Genomic DNA, 20520 nt, shown 5'->3' on the forward strand with positions numbered 1-20520 from the left:
GCGTAAGAGGGGTAGGCTGTAGACCACATACCTGGTTGAAGCCAGTCCCACCTTGACACTCTTTCTTCACCGAATTCCTCGATTGAATTCCTGGATTGGCGTTAGACGGGTGCCTCTGTAACGCTCACCTGGCTCCCACAGAGGCGTCGATCTGAACTGGACAGCTGCGGTCTCCACCAATGTGACGCGTAGGGCCGAGATGACAGACTGGACTGGCCCACCTAACTTCGTTTGCTTGGCCTGTAGGAATATTCTTCTGCAAATGGAGAAAGGGAATTAACCACCCGTGGAGTTGAGCGTAAATCCCCCCACCCCCGCTGATCTCCCCACTGATCACCTTTGATGTCCCCTCTTATAGTCTCACCTGATGGTTTGAAAGGATGAGCTCTCCATCCTGCATTGAGCGCAGGGGCGCCTACATAACCAGTTGCTTCACTGGCTCGAAGGAATTGGTGAGTTCCAGAACAATATTGACTCAGATTCCCGGCAAGACGCCGCAAGTATGTAGTTTGTAAGAGTTCAATTGCCTGACTTTCACTCTTGTCCGATTCCTTGCATGTTGCAGCTTGACCCTAGTGAAGAGTTCCTCGTGGCAACCGGTAATATTCTGGTAAGGATTTGTATTAACCAACACAGTTCGATAAAATAATGTCAATATGTAACCTGTTGCTTTCTCCCTTATTCAGGCGCTGAGAGAAAGCATGAAGTCTCGGGGAATAATACCTCCAGCGGTAAAATCAGGTAAGTCTATTGTGGTCAGGAGGGTTCCCCTTTGTTTCACCTTGCGGCCCTTTTGTTTCCCCTTAGGGGCCGGGGTTCGGCGAAGATGCAGTGGAAGCTGCACCGGCCCGTGAAGAGGAATAGTACCCCGGGTGGTAAAATCAGGTAAGTCTATGAGGGGTAACTAATATTCATCTGTGTATTCCCTTGGCTCACCTTCCTGTTCTTGTCTTTTCCTTAGGTGCCGGAGTGCAGCGGGAACATGCAGGAGGATGCGGTGGAATGTGAAGATGCTGCGAAGGCCGGTGAGTTCAGCGCGGCGCTGCAGCAGGCGAGGCGATGCGCATAAAGTAACTTCTTTCTTCCAGCTCGAAGGCGCAATGGATCGGGGATTCAGGTAAGGATCAAAGGTATTGCTCTTGTTCTAACCTTTTCTCCCTTTTTCTAGGAGCTCCAAACTCGAGGCGGGCGTGGGAGAAGGCTGGATGCAGATTTGCAGGCACGGTGAGCGTTACGCTGCTGGATGCAGAATAACGCGAAGCGTGTGCTGCTCTTCAGGCGTGGTTTAAATAGCCTCCAAAGTAGTCCCAGGTAAGTATTCCTCCCCAGCCCCACCAGAGTAAAAAAATAGTCCCTAGGTAAAGTAGTCCCTTCCAAGCCTCTTTTGGCTTGGAGCTCTTGCAGCATGGTCTGCATCAGGTAAGTTTTAATCTATGAGCCTGGCGCCTATGGCGCCAGGACTGACTCCATATGAGCATGGCGCCATAGGCGCCAGGACTGCACCCAAATAGCCCCTAGCAGGGGTTGTTGGGCTTGCTTGGGATAACTTGATGCCTGCTTCCGGGGTTGCTGGACTTTGTCTGGGTCCCCGGGGGTAGGCATGACAGCCTTTTTCTGGCGCTGCGGCCATTTTGTCAGGCTGCCTGCAACGTGTTGCTCGGCCCGCAGGGCCTGGCCTCCTCCAGGACTCTTGTTTGTGGATCACGAGGCCTACCCTGCTCCTCGGGCCTAGGCCCAGTAGGTGAGACACCCTCGATCCGGGGGGGTTGGTAGAACTGCGTTTAGGCGCCCCCTCTGACGCATTACTGGCATTAGGGCATAGCCCCTCGGCCATGGTGCCAGTACAAGGGCGGAGCCCCTCGGGTGAAGACCCAGTAAAAGAACCTTCCGGTCCCGCAACACCGTCACCGGGAGGATTCCTTGGCCCGGAGGCTGGTAGCTGCAGCAGCCTCTGTGCACGTGCTGGTAGAAGGACCTGACTGGTCCCTCCCGTGCAGGAGTCTCCCTGGGAAGGAGTCTCCATTGCGGGGTGCGATGGAAAATAACGGCCCTACCTTGGGCCTGGTTCGATGCTTCACGAAGTTCTTGAGATCCTCTGGCAGAGACTTCTGTTAGAGCTCCCTCCACCTGGCTAGTCTGTTCTTCAGCGCTTTCAAGGACAGCGAGTCGCACGCTGAACAAGATAGCCAACCATGGTCTGGGCCAAGGCAACGTATGTAGAGGGCTTAGGGGCCTGAAATTGGGAAGAGCCCGCTGTAGGATGGACACCTGCTGAACCCTGTAGAAGTCGACATGCGCCGGGGAGGAGCATGACGCCTGAGGACTGAGTACCTGAATGATAAAAAGACAAAAAAAGACGACAAAGAAGTATCCGTGCGTGGATTTACATGGCCGAAGCCGAACCCAGGAGCGCTGGTGAATTTGTCCTGTCGACGCAGAAAAGGGGACCGAGGTGTGGCGCTGGAGGGCGGAGTCAGGGCAGCACATGCTCCCTGGGCTGCACACCCCAGCGCGCCTCTAAATTTAAAGAGGAAGAAGGTTTTTTTCTGGTGAAAAAGGTTCCGTCTCCTGTCCCTTGGAAGGGACGCCCCATAGAGTATGGAGGAAAGGCGGCGGGACGTAAGAGTACAGCAAATATAGTACTGTGGTCTCTTAAAATGAAAAAAAAAGAAAAAGTGCTATGTTAGTGAGGGATTTTGAGATATTTTCTCATGATTATTAACCCAATCCCACTTTTCAGCACACCCTTTAAATGATTGTAGCACAGGATTACTACCATGCACCCAAACAGGATTTCACCCTATAAGCTAAAAGGAGGACTCATTTAATCTTTTATAATCTTGCAAAGCCATTAACTTTAGGATCACTTATGCAGATTACCCACGATATAGAGCCTTCTGTGGAACACATGATCATAATAAATTGCCTCGATTAATCCTGATCAAGGTAGACGAACAAGATCAAACTTTGCTCCAAACTTACAGCTTTAACAGGGGTAGCGCTGGACAAGCCCAGGACTTTGCTCCATATTGCGCACTCAACTTTATTCGCCCATATCGTATGTCATTAAAGGAGGTCTCCAATGCATAGAGGATACTGGAGACAAACAAACATCGGACTATATATGCATATACCTACAAAACTGTAGCCTGCTGTTCACCTCACAAATTGGCTTATCGCCAACATTAAGGCCAAAGCCTTGGTACGCTTCCTACATAAGAGTCTGTCTCCACCTCTAGACTATATCAAACCCCAAATGGCAATAATAATCAACTCTCTCAATGGCACCTTTCCTACACTGTATAGAGGAGCAAGTTCCACTAGCTCTGTCAAAAGCCATATAGTGTGTTTTTCTCATCCACTCTTAACCCGTTATTTTTCACATACTCAAGGATGGCCTAGGCACTCCGAGCAATAGGTATTTATCAAAGATGACAAAGTCATTGGCATACCCAAACCATTCTATTTTTGTGTACCCTAGTATAGGGTGGGCATATTGATGTCCTCCAGCACAAGCCCCAGATCAGACACAAACAGATTAAACCGAGTAGAGCAAGAACACAACCTTGTCCAACCCCCGCACCCCCGATAGGTACCAGAATCAAGAGTTCGCCCAAGCCATTCAATCTTATACAGGCTACATTTTCATTATAAAGCAGTTGCCAGGGATATAGCAGGTTATCCGGCATCCCCAATTCATTAGCTTTCTCCACAGTTTTGATCTCTCCACAGTGTCCCAGAACACACAGTGGAAGGGCATCTTTACATCTGGCTTGTTCAATGAGAGAGAGAGTTAACTAGGAGTATGTTCATAGTTCTCCTGAAACCAGTTTGGAAGCAGCCACAACTGGGCTAAACTCAATACATTTATCTCCAACAACAAACAGGTTGAGAAAATTTTACTGGCACCATCGGTCAAAGCTAGTGGGCGATAACTCCTTCTGGGGGATCCCAACATCCACCTCGACACTGACTCTCCAGGAGCTTTCAGCAATCTGTCTGACACTCCGCACACTAACCCTCCCCCCTCCGCACACTAACCCTCTGCACAGTACACCACCACACCTCCCACAATCACCCTCCTTCACTGCCTGCTCCAGTCACATTATGCACTCCCTACACTGCTGGTCCGTCTCACTCCTTGCACACAAACTCGCACACAAGTACTGTATTCTCTCAACAACCAATACCTCACCTTGCCCTCAACTTCAGCAATTCTCCATGCACCGGCCTTCCACCTGGTCTGCTGTTCCGCTTTGTCTTCAATGGGCCTAACCAGAACAACCCAAACCTTCCTATGACCCTTATCTTTCCCCTTGCTCCTTTCTTGGCCCGCTCCCTCATCTGGACCCAAGGCCAACTGCTGACTTTCCTATCCCCAGGTGGGGAGGGGTTACAGTTAAGCAAACACAGGAGGGTTTAAGCCATACTTTCTCATGCGCGGGTTCACCTGAATTTGGAAATGGCCTCCTAGAACCATAATCAACATCCAAGTTTAGGGATGTCAGCTTGACAATAGGACCGTTCAGCGGCTTTGCCCTTGGTAAGGAACATTCTTCTGTGGGTATGGAGTCGAGCAGGAGGATTGCCAGTGCTGTACAGGCCTACCAGGGTTTTCACCAAACCCATTTTTCTTGCTGGATTTGAAGTTAAATGCATTGCACTGGTCCGTGTCGTGTAGAGGGTTTGTCCTGCCAGGCTACTGCGTGGGTCTCTCCGTGGTACGGCAGGTCCTCGTCACTTTCTTATGAAAGCTGCTGGCTCATTCTTCCACCCCAAGCATGCTGGATGTTTAAGTCTTACGGGACAAGGAGACTGGGAAGCATTGTAATGTTCATGCACATAGCAAGAAAAGGTTTTACTTGTTTCATGCCAAGAGGCACAGGTAGAAGGGACAGGGGCCCTGCTCCCTGCTGCACTGCCTCTGTGGCGAAAAATGGGTTTGGTGAAAACCCTGGTAGGCCTCCCACCCCAGGTTGATAGGTGTCCCCAGACCCCGACAGGGTCAGGTGTTTGAAACCCATGTTTTGTATATGGATGCATAGTTTTACTTACCTACAGTACTCTTAGCTTATTTGCACCTGTATGACTTTTACTTGTGCGGACAATCGCTTCTTTGACAATACTTGTGAATGTTAAGTGTTGTGGTCACGCAGCAAAAACACAGGTGATGGCTGGAAGGTTTAGAATGAATCTTAACCACTGGCATTGCTCTGGGCAACCCTCCAGACCATCGTTCTTCACCTGCCAAGCCATTACAGAAGGGGAAAGAACATATGCAAATCAGGCTTGGTCCCACCCCAAAAGGAGCAGTCCAGCCCAAACTGCTAGGTCACATCCCTTCTGCACGAGACCACAAGCATCCCCAAACATGTTTCAGCCTTGTTGGGACTCATCAGTGAGGAGTAGCTTGGGTCTCTAGGCCCAGCAGGCATGCGACCCACGTCTGGGCATAACCATCCCACTCGGGGTGACATAGCAAAAACAAAAAGGTGATGGCTGGAAGGTTGAGAATGAATCTTAACCACTGGCAGTGTTGTGGTCACACCAAGCTCCTGATCGCTTTAATCTAAGCATCAATGGTGAACCACTGGTATTTTGATTAGTATTTGTGCAAACCTTGGCGTTCCACCAAGAACAGCTTCCAAGTAGTGGTTCTGAAACAACCTTGCAGGTAAGTTTCCCCTTGGTCAAGAGAGGCAGGCTTTGGCTTACGGGAGGTTTATTTAATAGAGCGCAGACCAAAACCCAAGGGTAGCTGGGCACAAGCATTACAAGAAAACGTACAGCTTAGTTACAAAGGAAGGTGATACATACATAGTAATACAACAGGGTTATAGACAAAGCTAACGTTCATATTAGCACAGGTATGCAGTGACCAATGGTCCCAGTGAATATATCCACAATACAGATAAGTGAAGGTAGAGACAAACAGTTGAAGTCCGGCAATGCACTCCTTGAGAAGTGCAGTCATGGGTAAGGAGAGTGAAGATCAGTTAGGAGGAAAGGAGGTCTGGTTAGGTGCCATTGATTTGTAGCCAGGAAAGGACATTTCGTCTAAATCTAGGGTATTGTTGGTCAGATCTAATCTCTAGGGGGAGAGTGTTCCAAAATTGAGCGGCTATCACCGGGAAACTAGATCCACCGGCTGTGCTCCGTTTGTATCTAGGGACCTTAAGGGTGAAGGCATGGGACAATCTCGTAGGTCGGTCGGTTGTTCTCTTATTTATTCTTTCTACAAGGTATTGTGGCACTAAGTTGTTGACATTTAGACGCGAGAGAAAGTGTTTTAGGTGAAATCCTGTCCTTAATCTTGAGCCACTGGGCATCTCTTCTAAGTGCAGAGATATGCTCTCTGTTCGGGATGTTTAGGACTGCTCTAAGGGCGTTATTTTGGAGTCTTTGCAGTTTATCAATAATGTACTTATTAGATCCTGCGTATAAGGCGTTGCAGTAGTCCAGTCTGGATAACATAAGAGCATTGGCTAGTGTAATGCAGCTACCTTCAGAAAGGAAAGGTCTGCAGGAACGCATTAACTTACACGTATAGGCTGTAGAGGATGCTAGGGAGTTAACTTGCTTCTTGAAAGTCAGTGTAGAGTCAAGATAGCAGCCAGGGGTTTAAAAATGGCTACCTCATGGCTTGCACTGTCTTGGTGGACCAATCTGACCATCCTCATTTTTAGCGATAGGAATGGGCATATACGGTCATGTTGTGGTGGGTCCAGATTCTGTGAAGGGAGACTGTTCTTGGAACTGTTTTAGTCTTGGTCTGTCACACTAACCGCATCTAGACCTAAATGATGTCACAAGTGCATCTGAGCTGGGTATCCATGATTGTATAACCTCCCGGAAATTGAATTCAGCACATCCCAGGTTAGTTGGGTTGAAGTCACCCCCTGTCCAGCAGTTTCTATATTTATGGAGATTTGGGAGCCATTCACTAGTTGAATGCTGGAGCTTGGATCTGAAGCACTGAAGGCGGCTTGGACAATAGCGTTTGCACAGTCCCTTAGTACATTAAGGTTTTCTCAGTGCTTCAGATCCAAGCTCCAGCATTCAACTAGTGAATGGCTCCAAAATCTCCATAAATAGACAAACTGCTGGACAGGGGGTGACTCAAACCAAACTAACCTGGGATGTGCTGAATAAAAATTCCGGGAGGTTATACAATCATGGATACCCAGCTCAGATGCACTTGTGACATCATTTAGGTCTAGATGCGATTAGTGTGACAGACCAAGACTGAAACCGATCCACGAACACAGTCTCCCTTCACAGAATCGGGACCCACCACAAAATGACCTTATATGCCCATTCCTCTCCCTAAAAGTGAGGATGGTCAGATTGGTCCACCAAGACAGTGCAAGCCATGAGGTAGCCATTTTGGCAATTGCAGTGGACAAAAGGCCACCTCATTTTAAAATTAAAAGGTACACTAGGGTAAAATATATAAAAACAGGCATTGGAGAAAAGCAAGTTTGCTTTTACGTATGTAAGGGATGAGCATATATCAGGCACTGCTAAAATGGTACCACCTGGCAAATGGTGCAATACCTTGGCATATAATAGCAGTGCCTAGAAAATGTTCATATAATACCTATACAAAAGCCACAACTGTTGGCTTTGCCAGTGCTGATTTTTAACAGGCATTCAAGTGCAAGGACACGAGTACTGCATCTAAATCAGGTAACAGAAGGCATACTTGGTAAAGACATTTATTGCACCAGTAACAGATTTGTAACTGTAATAAAGCCATTCATTCTCCGAAGACCGTTGAGAAAGATCATGGGCAGGGCAAAGTTTGATGTTACCGCTCGAAAATGCAAGCTCAAAGAGATTGGAGGATGCGTTTTCAACAGGGAGGGCAGGAAGTGGGTGGTTTTGGCCATAGGGATTAGGATGCCAAGAGTCATCCATGGGTGGGTAAATAAACCAAAGCTGTCAAGCTGCGTCTCCCTCCTAGCTGTACTCCAATGCAATCGTTTTGGCTTAAATGAGGCGCTAAAGCACCACCTAATAGCTAAAGCGGATCATGTTTATACTGCCATCAGTCTGTCAGTAACCTACTACAAGAATAACATATCTACTTGCAGGAAACCAAATGGCATGAGGGCCCCTTTCAAATACTAGGTATAGGACCTGTAGTTGTGCTATGCTACACAGATAGGTAAAAAGGGGGCACAGTTTAGCCAGCACTGTCCAAAAACCAGGAATAGCAGAGGAAAGTGTGTGTGTGGGGAGAACGGTGGGTGGGGGTGAGGGGGTAGGTTGGGGTTCAAAAAGCACATAATTTGCCAAAAAAAAGCCAGCAAACATGATGGGGTTTCTATGGAATACATTAAAAAGGAAAAATCTTTAAATGGTTTTAACATTTAAAAAAAATATCTACTTTAATAGGTTCTGAGATTTAAGGTAGATAAGGTAGAGCTATTTATTGATTTGGTACTAATGAAGGTGCCACAATACATTTTAATGCATACCACTCTTACATGGAGCTCATCCTAAAAGGCAATACAAAATAGCACATCAAACCTCATTGCTGCGTGCAGTGGTTGTCCTGAGTCTGTTCACAGTTTCCCGAACCCTCTCACTCTGCCGAGTCCTAGCAATGGCACGTGTTCGGACATTAGTGCGCAGTCTGGTCGCAACAGGCTCAACTTCAGCATTCAGTGTGGCAACTTCATTTTCACTTATGTGCTCTTCTTCTGTAAGAGAACAAAAAACAATGATCATGAATACAAACGTATATACTCTTTCAGTAGGCATGATTGAACAATGCTTCAAATCTACATTTTTAAACTTTACTCATAATACAATCCTCAAAGTAAGACCCCTCCTCTCCCATCACACTCTAATAACCATGGGGATCCTGCAACTGGTACAACTGGGCTTTTTGCATCTGTCAGAAAACAATTCAAGCATGTGCACACCCACACACCCCTCTTTTACACCACTCTGCAGTTTACACCAGGACAGAACACATGCAGACAGATTAGAAATGGAGGGGTCAGTGACAGACTGCAGATATTAAAAAGCACCTCGGGTTCTCACTTCTGTACATCCAGCTACTTCCTTCATGAAAATGGGTTAAGATTCCCAAGGATGAAAACGCATAAGGAGGATGGCAGCTGACAAATCCCAAGAGGTCAGCAAAATATATATCTGAATATGGTCTAGTCAAATTGGACATGGATTCCACAGGCTACACCCAAAAAGAAGCCTTAGTACCAAGTATGAAAATCTGCACTAAAGGGTAAGGCAGAGTTTTCACACACAAGCAGCCATTGGAGGACTTGTATAGCTTTTACTGGCGTAGGGCGGCTCAAGGTAACCATCAACTGTAAGAACAATTGTTTACTTTGAATTCATTAAAAAGTCAGACACCAAATGTCCATGTAATTCCTTTTTTTCCTACCCATTTGAGAGATCCTAGAAGGGGTGGTTATACACCTGTCCCCAACTCTGCCATCCGTTCTGGTTTATTTGAAATTCCATTCTTTTTGCTAACTTGATAAGTCGCCAAAGGTTTGATGCTGGCTAGCAGGCTTCCTAGATTTTCTTTCTGCGCTCAGACTTCTACTCAAATACCCCTACAGCTGCAACACATTTATAGTGTGCTGGTCTTAGTAGCCCATTGTTACTACATGCATAGGGGCACTCCCAAGGCACCCCATGTTGTCCCAACTTATGTTTTCCCACACAGAAAATGTGTTTGGGAGCAAACTGGTGGCAGCTGCATTACTTATTTTTGGCAACACACCTCAGTTACCTTGTTACTGCATTGGTAGCCATTTTTCTAGTACGGTAGAAAAAGGAATGCAAATGTATTTTAAAAGTGCCACTCAGACTTGTTTTGGAAACTGGGTTCATCAAGTTAAACCAAAAGACACTCCATGAGTAAGATAGCCAAGCAGTAAACTGGGAGGGGAATGTGGGGGGGGGGGGCTGGGGAGGAGTGCACAACTTAATTGTTAGTTCATTCGAAATGTTCACATAATGATTCTTAAAACTTTGAAACTATTTCTGGTGGAACAAAATAGGACTTCCTGCACGAGCCTAACAAACCATCCACGAAAAGACTGTTGTTGCCGGCAGCTAATCTTAGTGCACTCTAGACTGGAGAAATTCCAATAAACCCCCTTTAATTGTGTTTGGAAAAATCTATTTTCTTCATACAAAAGTATTTCTTACCTAGGGTGTGTGCGTAAAACCAGTTTGTCTTTATGGACAGTAAAGAAGGGATCCTGCACTGACAGAGCCTGAATTTCACTGACCCTTCTTATAGAAGTAATAGCTACTAAGAAGGCCGTTTTATAAGTCAGGTGTTTGAGACTGCTTTTATGCATGGGTTCGAAAGGGGGGCCCATGAGCTTGGCTAGCACCACATTAAGGTCCCACCCTGGTGGTGGGTTTGAAATAGGAGGGTGAAGTCTCTTTACTCCTTCCATGAAGGCTTTAACTACTGGTACTTTCCACCACGAAACCTTGCTATGGGAAGTGGTGTAAGCCGACAGGGCTGCCAGGTGTACTTTCAGTGAGTTAAAAACCAATCCTGCATCCAGCAGGTGGAGCATGTATGTAACAATAGTGGAAGGAGTGCAATCAACGGGGTTGATTGATCTACTCTGGCACCAGATAACGAACCTCTTCCACTTGTCAAAGTAACAGTGCCTTGTGTTTGGTTTCCTAGATTCCTTTAGGATGTCCATACACCTCTGTGGCAAATTGAGATGTCCAAACTCTATGACCTCAGGAGCCATGCTGCCAGGTTCATTGAGTTGGGTTGCTGGTGCACTGTTTGACCTTGGTGCTGGGACAATAGGTTGCACCAGGCTGGAAGTTTGATGGGCTTGCACACCGCCATCCTGCGTGGTGTGGGAACCACGGTTGTCTTGCCCACATGGGAGCAACTAGGACGAGCTTCATCGACTCCCTGTTCATCTTGTTCACCACTTTCCAGATGAGAGGAGTTGGTGGAAAAGCATACGCAAACATCCCTGACCAGTTCATCCACAGGGCGTTCCCCTGGGAGTCTGGTTGGGGGAACCTGGATGCAAATCCTGGGCATTGTCTGTTTTCGCTTGTGGCGAATAGGTCTATAGTGGGGAAACCCCACTGAGAGAAGATCTCTTCTACGACCTGTGTAGAACCCATTCGTGTTCCTCTGGGAGGGAGTCTCTGCTCAGAGCATCCACTAGGGAATTGAGCTCCCCTGGAACATGTTGTGATGACAGGAAGATGTTCGCCCATATCCAGATTTTTTGGGCAAGCTTGGACAGATTTGGTGAGCGAGTCCCTCCTTGCTTGTTCAGGTAGAATATGGCTGTTGTGCTGTCCGTCCGGATTTGCACTGACAGGTTTAGTAGGTGGGGCTCGAACGCCTGAAGCGCTCTGAATACTGCCAGAAGCTCTAACAGGTTGATGTGGTTCTTGGCCACTGAGTGAGACCAGAGACCCTGAGCTGTGTGGTGGAGATGGTGAGCTCCTCACCCAGTCAGGTATGCATCTGTAGTGACTATTGCCTGTACCTCGGGATCGTAAAAGGGTTTCCCCTGTGCGAGATTCTCTCTTGTCCACCAGTGAAGGCTTTGTCAGTGTTGGTGAAACGACCACTAGATCGTCCCACTGACCACTTGCCTGAGACCACTGTTTCGCCAACCATTCCTGCATGGGACGCATGCGCAGGCGCGCGTGGGGGACCAGGTAAATACATGACGCCATCATGCCCAGTAAACGCATTGTTTGGCGTACCGTTATTTATTGACCGGACTGATAATGCGGAATTTGCAGTAGTATATTCCGAATTCTTTCTTCTGAAGGAAAGGTCAACCCCTCTTGGGTATCTAGGATTGCTCCTAGGAATTGTTTTGAGGTGCTTGGCACAAGGCTTGACTTTTTCTCGTTGATTGAGAAGCCTAACTCGTGAAGGAGGTTGATAGTCCTTTGAATGTATGTCCTGCAAATTCCTGGGGTTCCCCCGTTATGAGCCAGTCGTCCAGATAAGGGTACACTGGGATTGCCTCCCTGCGTAGGTGTGCAGCCGCCACCGCCAGTACCTTGGTGAATACCCTTGGTGCTGAAGCTATCGCGAAGGGCAGTACCTTGAATTGGTAGTGTCGACTGTCCAACTTGAAGCGCAAATACTTTCAGTGCGGTCGGAACATGGAAATATGAAAATAAGCATCTTTCATATCCAAGGTTGCCATCTAATCCCCCTTTTTTAGGAGGGGGATTACCTCTTGTAGCGTGGTCATACGAAATTTTTGTGGCTTGACATACTTGTTGGCAGGCCGTAAGTCCAATACTGGGCGCGTTGTCAAATCTCTTTGGCACAAGGAAGTAAGTTCAATAAATACCCTTGTTTACCTGGTGTCCCGGGACGAGTTCCATCGCGTCCTTTTCTAGCAGAATGGCGATCTCCTCAAGGAGAATCTTCTGATGTTCTTAAGAGTGTACTCTTTGTCGTGGAGGATGGTTCCGGGGACGCTGCAGTAGTTCTATACAATATCCTGTGGATACTGTTGACAGCACCCATCTGTCTGATTTGATCCCTTCCCAAGCCTGGGTGAAGTTGGAAATGCGTCCCCCTACTGGGGTTGCGCGAGAAGGGACCCTGAACTGAGCGTCACTGTTTTGGTGGAGGCGTGCCGCCTCCCTTGTTGGGGCTGCCTCTGCCTTTACCACGACCTCTCCTATTACCCCTGCCGTAACCCTGGGTAAACTGTTGGTTGTTGTTCCACTGTGTAGCCTGCCCTTGGGAATAGGTAGATCCTCTGGGAATTTTGGCCACGTGGGCGACGAAAATTACTATTCCCTCTCTGGTTAGGGGGTTTATTGGTTAACTGGCCAAGGGACTCTAAGTGTTTCGTATTCGTCCTTGGCATTCTTCAATGCGTCTTCGACCGCCTTACCAAACAGATCGGTTTCCACCGGTTTGTCCAACAATGATGCCTGGGTTTCTGCCTTAAAACCAGACTGCCGTAACCACGCATGTCTTTTGATAATAGTGCCTTCCGCTATCAATCTGCCTGCGTTGTCCGCGGCATCGAAGGTTGCTTTCAAAATGCAACCAGACACGGCTCTACCCTCTGCGGAAATCCGAGCTAACTGGCCCTTTAAAGGTTCAGGAGCAGAGGCTATGAGTGCCGCAACTTCTTCACACTGATGGCAGTTGTAGCTGGCCAACAGGGTGGTGGAGTTTGCAATCCTTGCTTGATAGGCGGACGTTGAGGCTACTTTCCTGCCGAAACCGTATAGTTTTTTGCTCTCCTTGTCGGGAGGAGCTTTGGACGATGACAAGGGTGTTCCAGCCCTCTTACAAGTGTTGGTGACAACTAGGGAGTCTGGCTTCAGATGTCCTCTTATATAGAGAGGGTCAGACTGGGCCGCCCTGAAAAGTTTTTCAACCCTGGGATTGACTGCTCTGGTGAGGTTCGGGTTCACCAGGGACAGATCTATTCTCCGCTGAATGGACTTAAGTATAGGGATGGTCTGGGCAACAGGCCTCCTTTCTCCCACTAACTCTTCTGCGAAGTCCCTTTCCTCCTGGACACCGTGGGTGTCAATGTGGAAATGTTCTGCTGCGCGTGCGAGAACCTCGTTTAGGAGGGGTTGGTTATCGACCGGGGAGTCGGTAACCGGGGCTTCGTTCTCTACCAGGGAATCTACTCTGTATGTTTCCGGGTACTCCTCTTCCTGGTCCTCCTCATCCCCATAGTAGCCCGTCCCGGTTTGCTCTTCTAGCATACCAAATTCTTGGTCCTCACAAAAGGAAGCCTCTCCTTGATACAGTGAGTATGGTCTTGCGTATGGTTGTACCTCGAAGGGTTCGGACCTCATCGGAGTTTCAAACCAGGGCTTCTTACTCGGGGGGATAGGATCAGTAGAGCCTGAGGGTGTCGCCCCCTGTGGATCATACGAGGAAATGTTCTGGATTTTTATCATAAAAATCTGCCAAAAACGACATTCTTGACATGACCCTATATATGTCTTCACTGGACCATTTTTTGGAACTGGGGATGACTCTCTCAGCAAGTCTATGGGATTTATCTTGAGTAGCTTTGCTGGTTTTAGACATATCAGCAGACCTGGTCTTGTCTGTCTGTTTAGGGGGAGTGGTGTGTTTCACAGGTGTGGAAGAGTGCAAAGGTTGTTTCTTCTGTTGTTTTCCCCCCCTCCCCGTGAGGGGAAAAATGTTTTCCCTGTCCTTTAGTGGCTCCGGAGGTTTTCGACGCCTGGCGTCGAGGATCGGGGGTGGTGTCCCTGTCCTTCGAGCGTGGGGCCTCGCTGGTTTTAACTGCGGGCTCTGACTCCTGGAGCGCGGCCTAGGGGTGGAAGTCGTCTTAGTCTTCGACGATCGAACTATTAGCCTAGTGAGCGGGGCACTCTTGGCAAGAGTGGACGATTGCCTGGAGTCATGCGGCGATCTTGATCGAGAGCACCCCGAGGACACCGAATCGGACCGTTCTGTTTGTGCTTCTTTCCGAGAACTCGACGTCGAGTCTCGGTTGGACTTAGTGTATTTAGTGTGTGTAGTATGTGAAGCGCTTGTGTCGCCGGGGGTCTTCCCCATAGCCGCCCTGCTGGACGACCTTCCGAGGTCGGGGACCTGCGCTCGGCTGTCTTTCGACGCCGTAACGCCCTCGCCGTCCGAAAATACGGCGTCGCTGAAGGCGCCCTCCGCTGCCATGGCCGCCTGCCTGGTGTGGTGGGCCCAACGCTTCGAACGGTCCTTAAGTGTCTTAGGTTTAAACCTACTACACGCTCTGCAGTTCGCTTCGGGGTGGTCCCTCGGCAAGCAGAGATTGCACGTGGCGTGCCTGTCGACCCAAGGGTATTTGCGATTGCACTTGGGGCAGAATTGAAAAGGGGTACCCTCCATACGCACTTTGATGCAGCGGGCTGTTAAGTGTAGGAAATGTATAAGGTGTACCTATATACCAAGAGTGTAGAGTATGTACCACCCCCCACTCTCCCTACTTGCAGTGCCGAGGCCAGAGGCCTTCCAAGGCCCGGGCCGAGGCCAGCGGCCTTCCGAGGCCCAAATCCGTCATGCAGCAGCCGACTGTCGATTTCTTCTCCAGCCGGCGTCTAGTGTCGAAGTTCGACATTGGGGTGGGGAAGGATGTCAATAGATTATTATTTTAAATTTTTAGCAAAAGTATGGCTAAGGCCAGGGGACTCCGCAAAATGCTTCCGACCAGTATGGCGGAAAAAAACAATCTGAGGATCCTAGACGCGTGCGGGATCTTGGGTACAGTGGACGTCACACTAGGGATAGTATTACTGGCACGCCCTGTGTCGACGCCCATTTTCGAGCTTCGAAAAACAAACTAATACTCTGCAGCTTCCACTAGATGTTGGCCTATGCACAGCATGTGATCTAAGCAGATTCCACAAGCCTCAGAAATATATATAAATGCACCATCTCCATTTAAATTTTCACAGAACAAAAACAGCATATTCGACCATTACACAGGTTTTGAGTTGTTATAATTTCAATATAAACCAAACGCATTCCATTTAACTTCACACATTACAAATAAAGCGACAATTTAGATCTATAAATTATTATATTAACACAAAACCCAGTCAATTTAAAACCAACAAAGAATAATATACAAACCACGTAGATAAAGGACAAACAACAAAACAGATGCATCCCCATACACATTCCCCCCACCCCCAACTAGACTAACATATTCAATCATGAAACGCTCTAACCTGGACTCATACATACATATCATTGAAGTGCCCCATGGAATATAGTTTGAATGAAGAAAATTGATGTTTTCAAACGCAATTGAAGGATTTTTTTTTTTAATTGGAGTTTCTCCAATGTAGAATGCACTAAGATTAATTGTTGGCAACAGTATTTTGGTGGATAACAGTTAAGCAGTCAGACTTCACTCTTAGGAGGGAAAGGGCTAGCAGCTATGTACAATTAGGACCACCTATACTGAAAAATATATACATTCAACATACTTTAATGAAGTATAACAAGCAAAATGAAGTTCAAATAAGTAGGTAATATACAGCAGTCTCCTAAAAACACAGTAATGGCATAATTGTCAAGATCCTTCCTCCCACCGCTTAAACCAGGGCTCTGCAAACTGCGGCGCTGTGCATATTTTGGACTATGCCTCCCATGATCCTTCAACATTGACTGATGGCTAGTGTTGGTCCAAAAAATCTGGAGAGTCAAAGGTTGCAGATCCCCAACAGAAAACCAGTAATAGTATAACCATTTGGTGTCAGTATACCCTACACCTTATAATACAGAAGGTGGGGGGAGAAAACGGAATCCTAAACACAGGTAAGCTGTAGACACTGAAAAACATTAACGTGCAAAAATGTTAGTTTAACAGTGTTCCCTAATTCCTCCAATAAATTGTAGCACAGATAATTCCCCACACTGGAGTAGTAAGCGCACAGTAATACACAGAGGAAGAAAAAGGGTTATAATGCCTTGATAGACTTTCAAAGAAAGCATGCTTTTTGCAGCTTTTCTGCCATTGATTTCAATGGGATCCCCAGCATGTGCATGTCCTGAAAACTAGGCTGGCATGAGCACAAATACAGCCTTTGAACTTCGCTGATCAGCTCAATTCCTTTATTTTGACGGCACTTGTCAGTCCTTAAGCCAGTCAGCGCAGGGCTACCGTTACTTCCATAATGTTTTCTTTTTGTGAAACAAAACACCTTAAATTGAGTGTTACAGGGGTGCTTACTAAATGTTCTCTTTTATCCGGCAACATCTATGCTTTTCTTGATGTGCTCAGGACTAGTAGTGGAAGTGAAACCGGTTTCACGGGGCACTACCATGCATCAGCCTTTTTTTAACCACATAATGCCAATTTGAGTAATACCATACACTCCAAAAGGCTCAATGAAATACCCAAAAGACTAGCGAATGTGAAGAGGGCCCCAGTAGGAGGCTCGGGTGAGAACAGGGCTCTACCCGATGGGTTATCTTCCAACATCCACCACTTGAGGCCTGTAGGCAAGTGCACTACAACGTCTACATGATCCATTTGTAACAGAATTCTGTGACCAATCTGCTGAGAAGCGGAGATTCTTTTGTATCCTATGCAGCCCGGCATGCAGGACAACCATGACACAGTAGGCCATCCGACCAAGCAGGGGGGAAGGACATTTCATTGAAGGGAAGTGCTCATCAGGAATTTCTAGCATGCAGAGCGTAGGCATAGGATCCTTTCAATTGGGAGCAGACCTTCACCCGAATCCAATCCCACACCAGTCCCATCTATTGTATTCTGAGCAGGGATGAGGGTTGACCAGTCTAAAGTTGATAGTGAGGCACGGCGCAAATGCCAGTGGATGACAGCTGACCGACTGTGGGGAAAAAGGACCAGCGCTGAATAGCAGTCGGTGAGATCTGCACACCTTAAAAAATCATTAAATGGTTAAATCATACTTTTAGTCTATTCCTCTTAGATATGTGCTGTGTATTTATAAAAGATGCTTGAAAAAAGTTCGAATTTTAATGTATCCAAACTAGCAGATGCCTCTTGGCCAATGCATTTCGGACCCATTTTGTCTTTCATCTGGGCAAACTCTTCAATATGAACAAAAACGGGAGGGTTATGAAGCAAGGAATCTGTTACCTGTAACTATGGTTCTCCAGCATTGGCATCTTTCATAAATTCACATGCTGCGAATATAACCAGTCAGGCTAGGAATCCCCAGTAAGAGCTGTTTAAACTTAAAACTTTCAGTCACTTCTGTGCTCTAGTAGTCATTTTGGGTCATACGGCCCACAGCCAATAAGAACACCTGCCTTAACTCCTCCCCTGTCAGCCATCTTCAGTTTTGGCAAGCGCACGCGAGTGGCAGTAAGGGCCAAAAGATGAGCAATGCAGGTTAGGTGGGAGGGTCACATGTGAATCTATGAAAGATCAATGCTGGAGAACATGTAACTTTTTTTCCTTCTCCAGCACTGGATCGTTCATGGATACACATGTGAATAGATTACAAAGCAGTATTAATAAATACATACGGGTGAAGGCAAGATCCCAGCACTACTTACTCCTGGAGACTTACTAACTTCACACAAAAAGGTTCCTCAGAACCAACTGGCCAACTATAGATTCTTCTAGGGAATCTGTCGACATAGAAAAACCGGGTGAATGTATGCGCCGATCTCCAGGTGTCGGGCAGCAGGATCCCAGAGAGGAAGGCATTGTTAGCAGCCACCGCTCTGGTTGAGTGAGCCTGGGGTCTGCCTGGAAGCGGCCTGCCGGCCTGTTGATGGCAAACGGAAATGCAGGTCGCAATCCACCATGAAATGGAAGACTTCGACCGAGCCTTCCCCGGCACAGTTGGCCCAAAAGACGCAAACAAATGATCCATAGAACGGAATGTCTTAGTACGTGCCACATAGTACTTGAGGGCACGCACCAAGTCCAGCATGTGCAGTGCTCACTCAGCCTGAGATGTCGGAGTGCCGAAGAACACTGGCAAACTACTGGTTGATTCAGATGGAAGGACGGTGGCACCTTCAGCATACATTTCAGGTTAGTACGAAGGATAACCCCCTTGGGAAAGGTCAAATATGGTGGTTTGCAGGAAAATTCCTGATTTCACCCTCTCACCTGGCCGATGTTATGGCCACTAAGAAAGCAGTTATCCAGGAAAGATGCTTGATGGCTGACTGGTGCATAGGCTCAAAAGGCCGTTTCATGAGCTTTGACAGCAGCACATTCAGTTCCCTAGACCTGAACAGCCCATGTAAGAATTCCTTCACTAGTCGGTGGGACCACAGGGATGGTACACCTGTGGAACTGTTGTACCTGAAAATTACAGTCCGGTTCACTTTGTTCGAAGAATGCATCAAGCCCGACGGAGCCAAATCTAACAAATAAGGTAAAATGTCTTGTGGCAGGACGGCCTTGAGGCTGCAACTACTGGCTCCTACACCACACCTGGAAGCGTTTCCACTTGCTCATGTAGCATATCAAAGTGGATAGAGGCATCACCCAGGCCAGCACTTCTTGGCAGTCTTGTGGCAGGTACACAGGAGCCAGGCCATCCGATTAATGGGTAACGGGTCGTGGTGCAGCGCTGCCCCTTGGTTCCTGGACAGGAGAGCGTGATGTGGATTCAACTTGAGAGGAGCAGCTGATGAGGGCGAGGCGGTCAGATTACCAAAACAGTCTCTGCCATGCAGAGGCCACTAAGATCAGCTTGCACCAATAGTTGAAAAGGTGTGGATGACCGGAGGCACAATCGGGATCGGAGGAAATGCATACAGGAACTTTCCCTCCCATGGAACGGCAACGGCGTCCAAGCTTGTCAGATAGGGGAAATGGGCTGGCGAAGTTGTCGTAGGTGGGAAAAGGATGATCGCCAGTGTGCCCCCCAACCATGGAACAGGTGAAGTTGATCCTCGTGCATCTCCCACTCATGACAAGGGAGCAACTCCCTGCGCTAAGGTATTCCGAATCCCTGACAGATGGAGGTGAATGAGGAACATTAGGTGCTGCAGTGCCAGAGGGCCTGAGATCTTGCTTAAGGACATAAAACATTGATGTCATATTGTCGGTGTAGACCCTTACCAATTCACCAGGCAACAGAGGGAGAAAGGACTTCATGGCCCCGAACATCGCTCGCATTTCCAGCAGGTTGATGTGCAGGCTCTTTCCCTCTTCGGACCAGAGGCCTCTCTTGTGTTGGTCTCGACAGTGGGCACCCCAGCCTTCCAGGGATGCATCTGCCATGATGGCCCTGCAGCCTGAACGGGGAACCCTTCATCAGATGTTCCCCCTCACCGACCACCAGTGAAGGCTCAATTTGAAAGCCTGTATCTGGATAATGCAATATTCCCAGGACCCCGGCGCCTGTATCCATCGGGCATCCAGGAATTCCATCACCGGCTGCGTGTGCAGCCTGCAGTGAGCGATCAAAGGCATGCACAAAGACATCATTCCCAGCAACAACTTGCAATTGCGGACGTTTGTCTTCTGGGCACTGCTGAGGCAGTGTACCTTTGCCAGAAGCACTGCCATCCTCTCATCCTAAGGACCTGGCGGGGCAGGTTTGGGTGTAGAGTATCGCTCAGAGGTAGAGCGCCTGTCCTGATGGCACTAGGTGAGACTTTGGGAAGGTTATGGACAATGAGCTGTTGCAGACACTGCTAACTTCTGCCAGTGGATAGGAGGGATCTCAACCAGTCTAGGTCTATATAAACGCGCCCCCCCGCCGTAGGTGTGCCACTACTGGTATGAGGCACTTGGTAAACACCTGTGGAGCTGAATGCAGGCCGAAGGGTAAGGCCTTCAATTGATAGTGTTTTCCTGCAACCACAAAGCATAGGTAGCAGCGGTGTGAGCGGAGAACAGGGATGCGAAAATAAACATAATCGAGGGACGCCAAGAAATCCCCTTCATGGAGAGAGGGCGAGCAAGCGCGGGCGAGCGAGCAAGCGCGGGCGAGCGAGCAAGCGCGGGCGAGCGAGCGAGCAAGCGCGGGCAAGTGACCTGTCACTGGCTAGTGGGG

At 48.0% G+C, this 20520-nt stretch overlaps 1 protein-coding gene across 4 annotated transcripts in view; it reads right to left on the reverse strand.

Annotated features, from left to right (window-relative positions):
- Positions 1–20520, reverse strand: part of PHRF1 (PHD and ring finger domains 1) — a 1334933-nt gene that overhangs the window by 758665 nt on the left and 555748 nt on the right. For all 4 annotated transcript variants that reach the window (XM_069624056.1, XM_069624055.1, XM_069624053.1 and 1 more), the window contains exon 8: positions 8536–8708. In XM_069624056.1, the coding sequence (XP_069480157.1) occupies positions 8536–8708 (173 nt within the window). The remainder of the gene's footprint in view (positions 1–8535; positions 8709–20520) is intronic.

The sequence above is a fragment of the Ambystoma mexicanum genome, chromosome 11, assembly GCF_040938575.1.
Source record: "Ambystoma mexicanum isolate Mex_15411 chromosome 11, UKY_AmexF1_1, whole genome shotgun sequence".
Lineage (NCBI taxonomy): Eukaryota > Metazoa > Chordata > Amphibia > Caudata > Ambystomatidae > Ambystoma > Ambystoma mexicanum.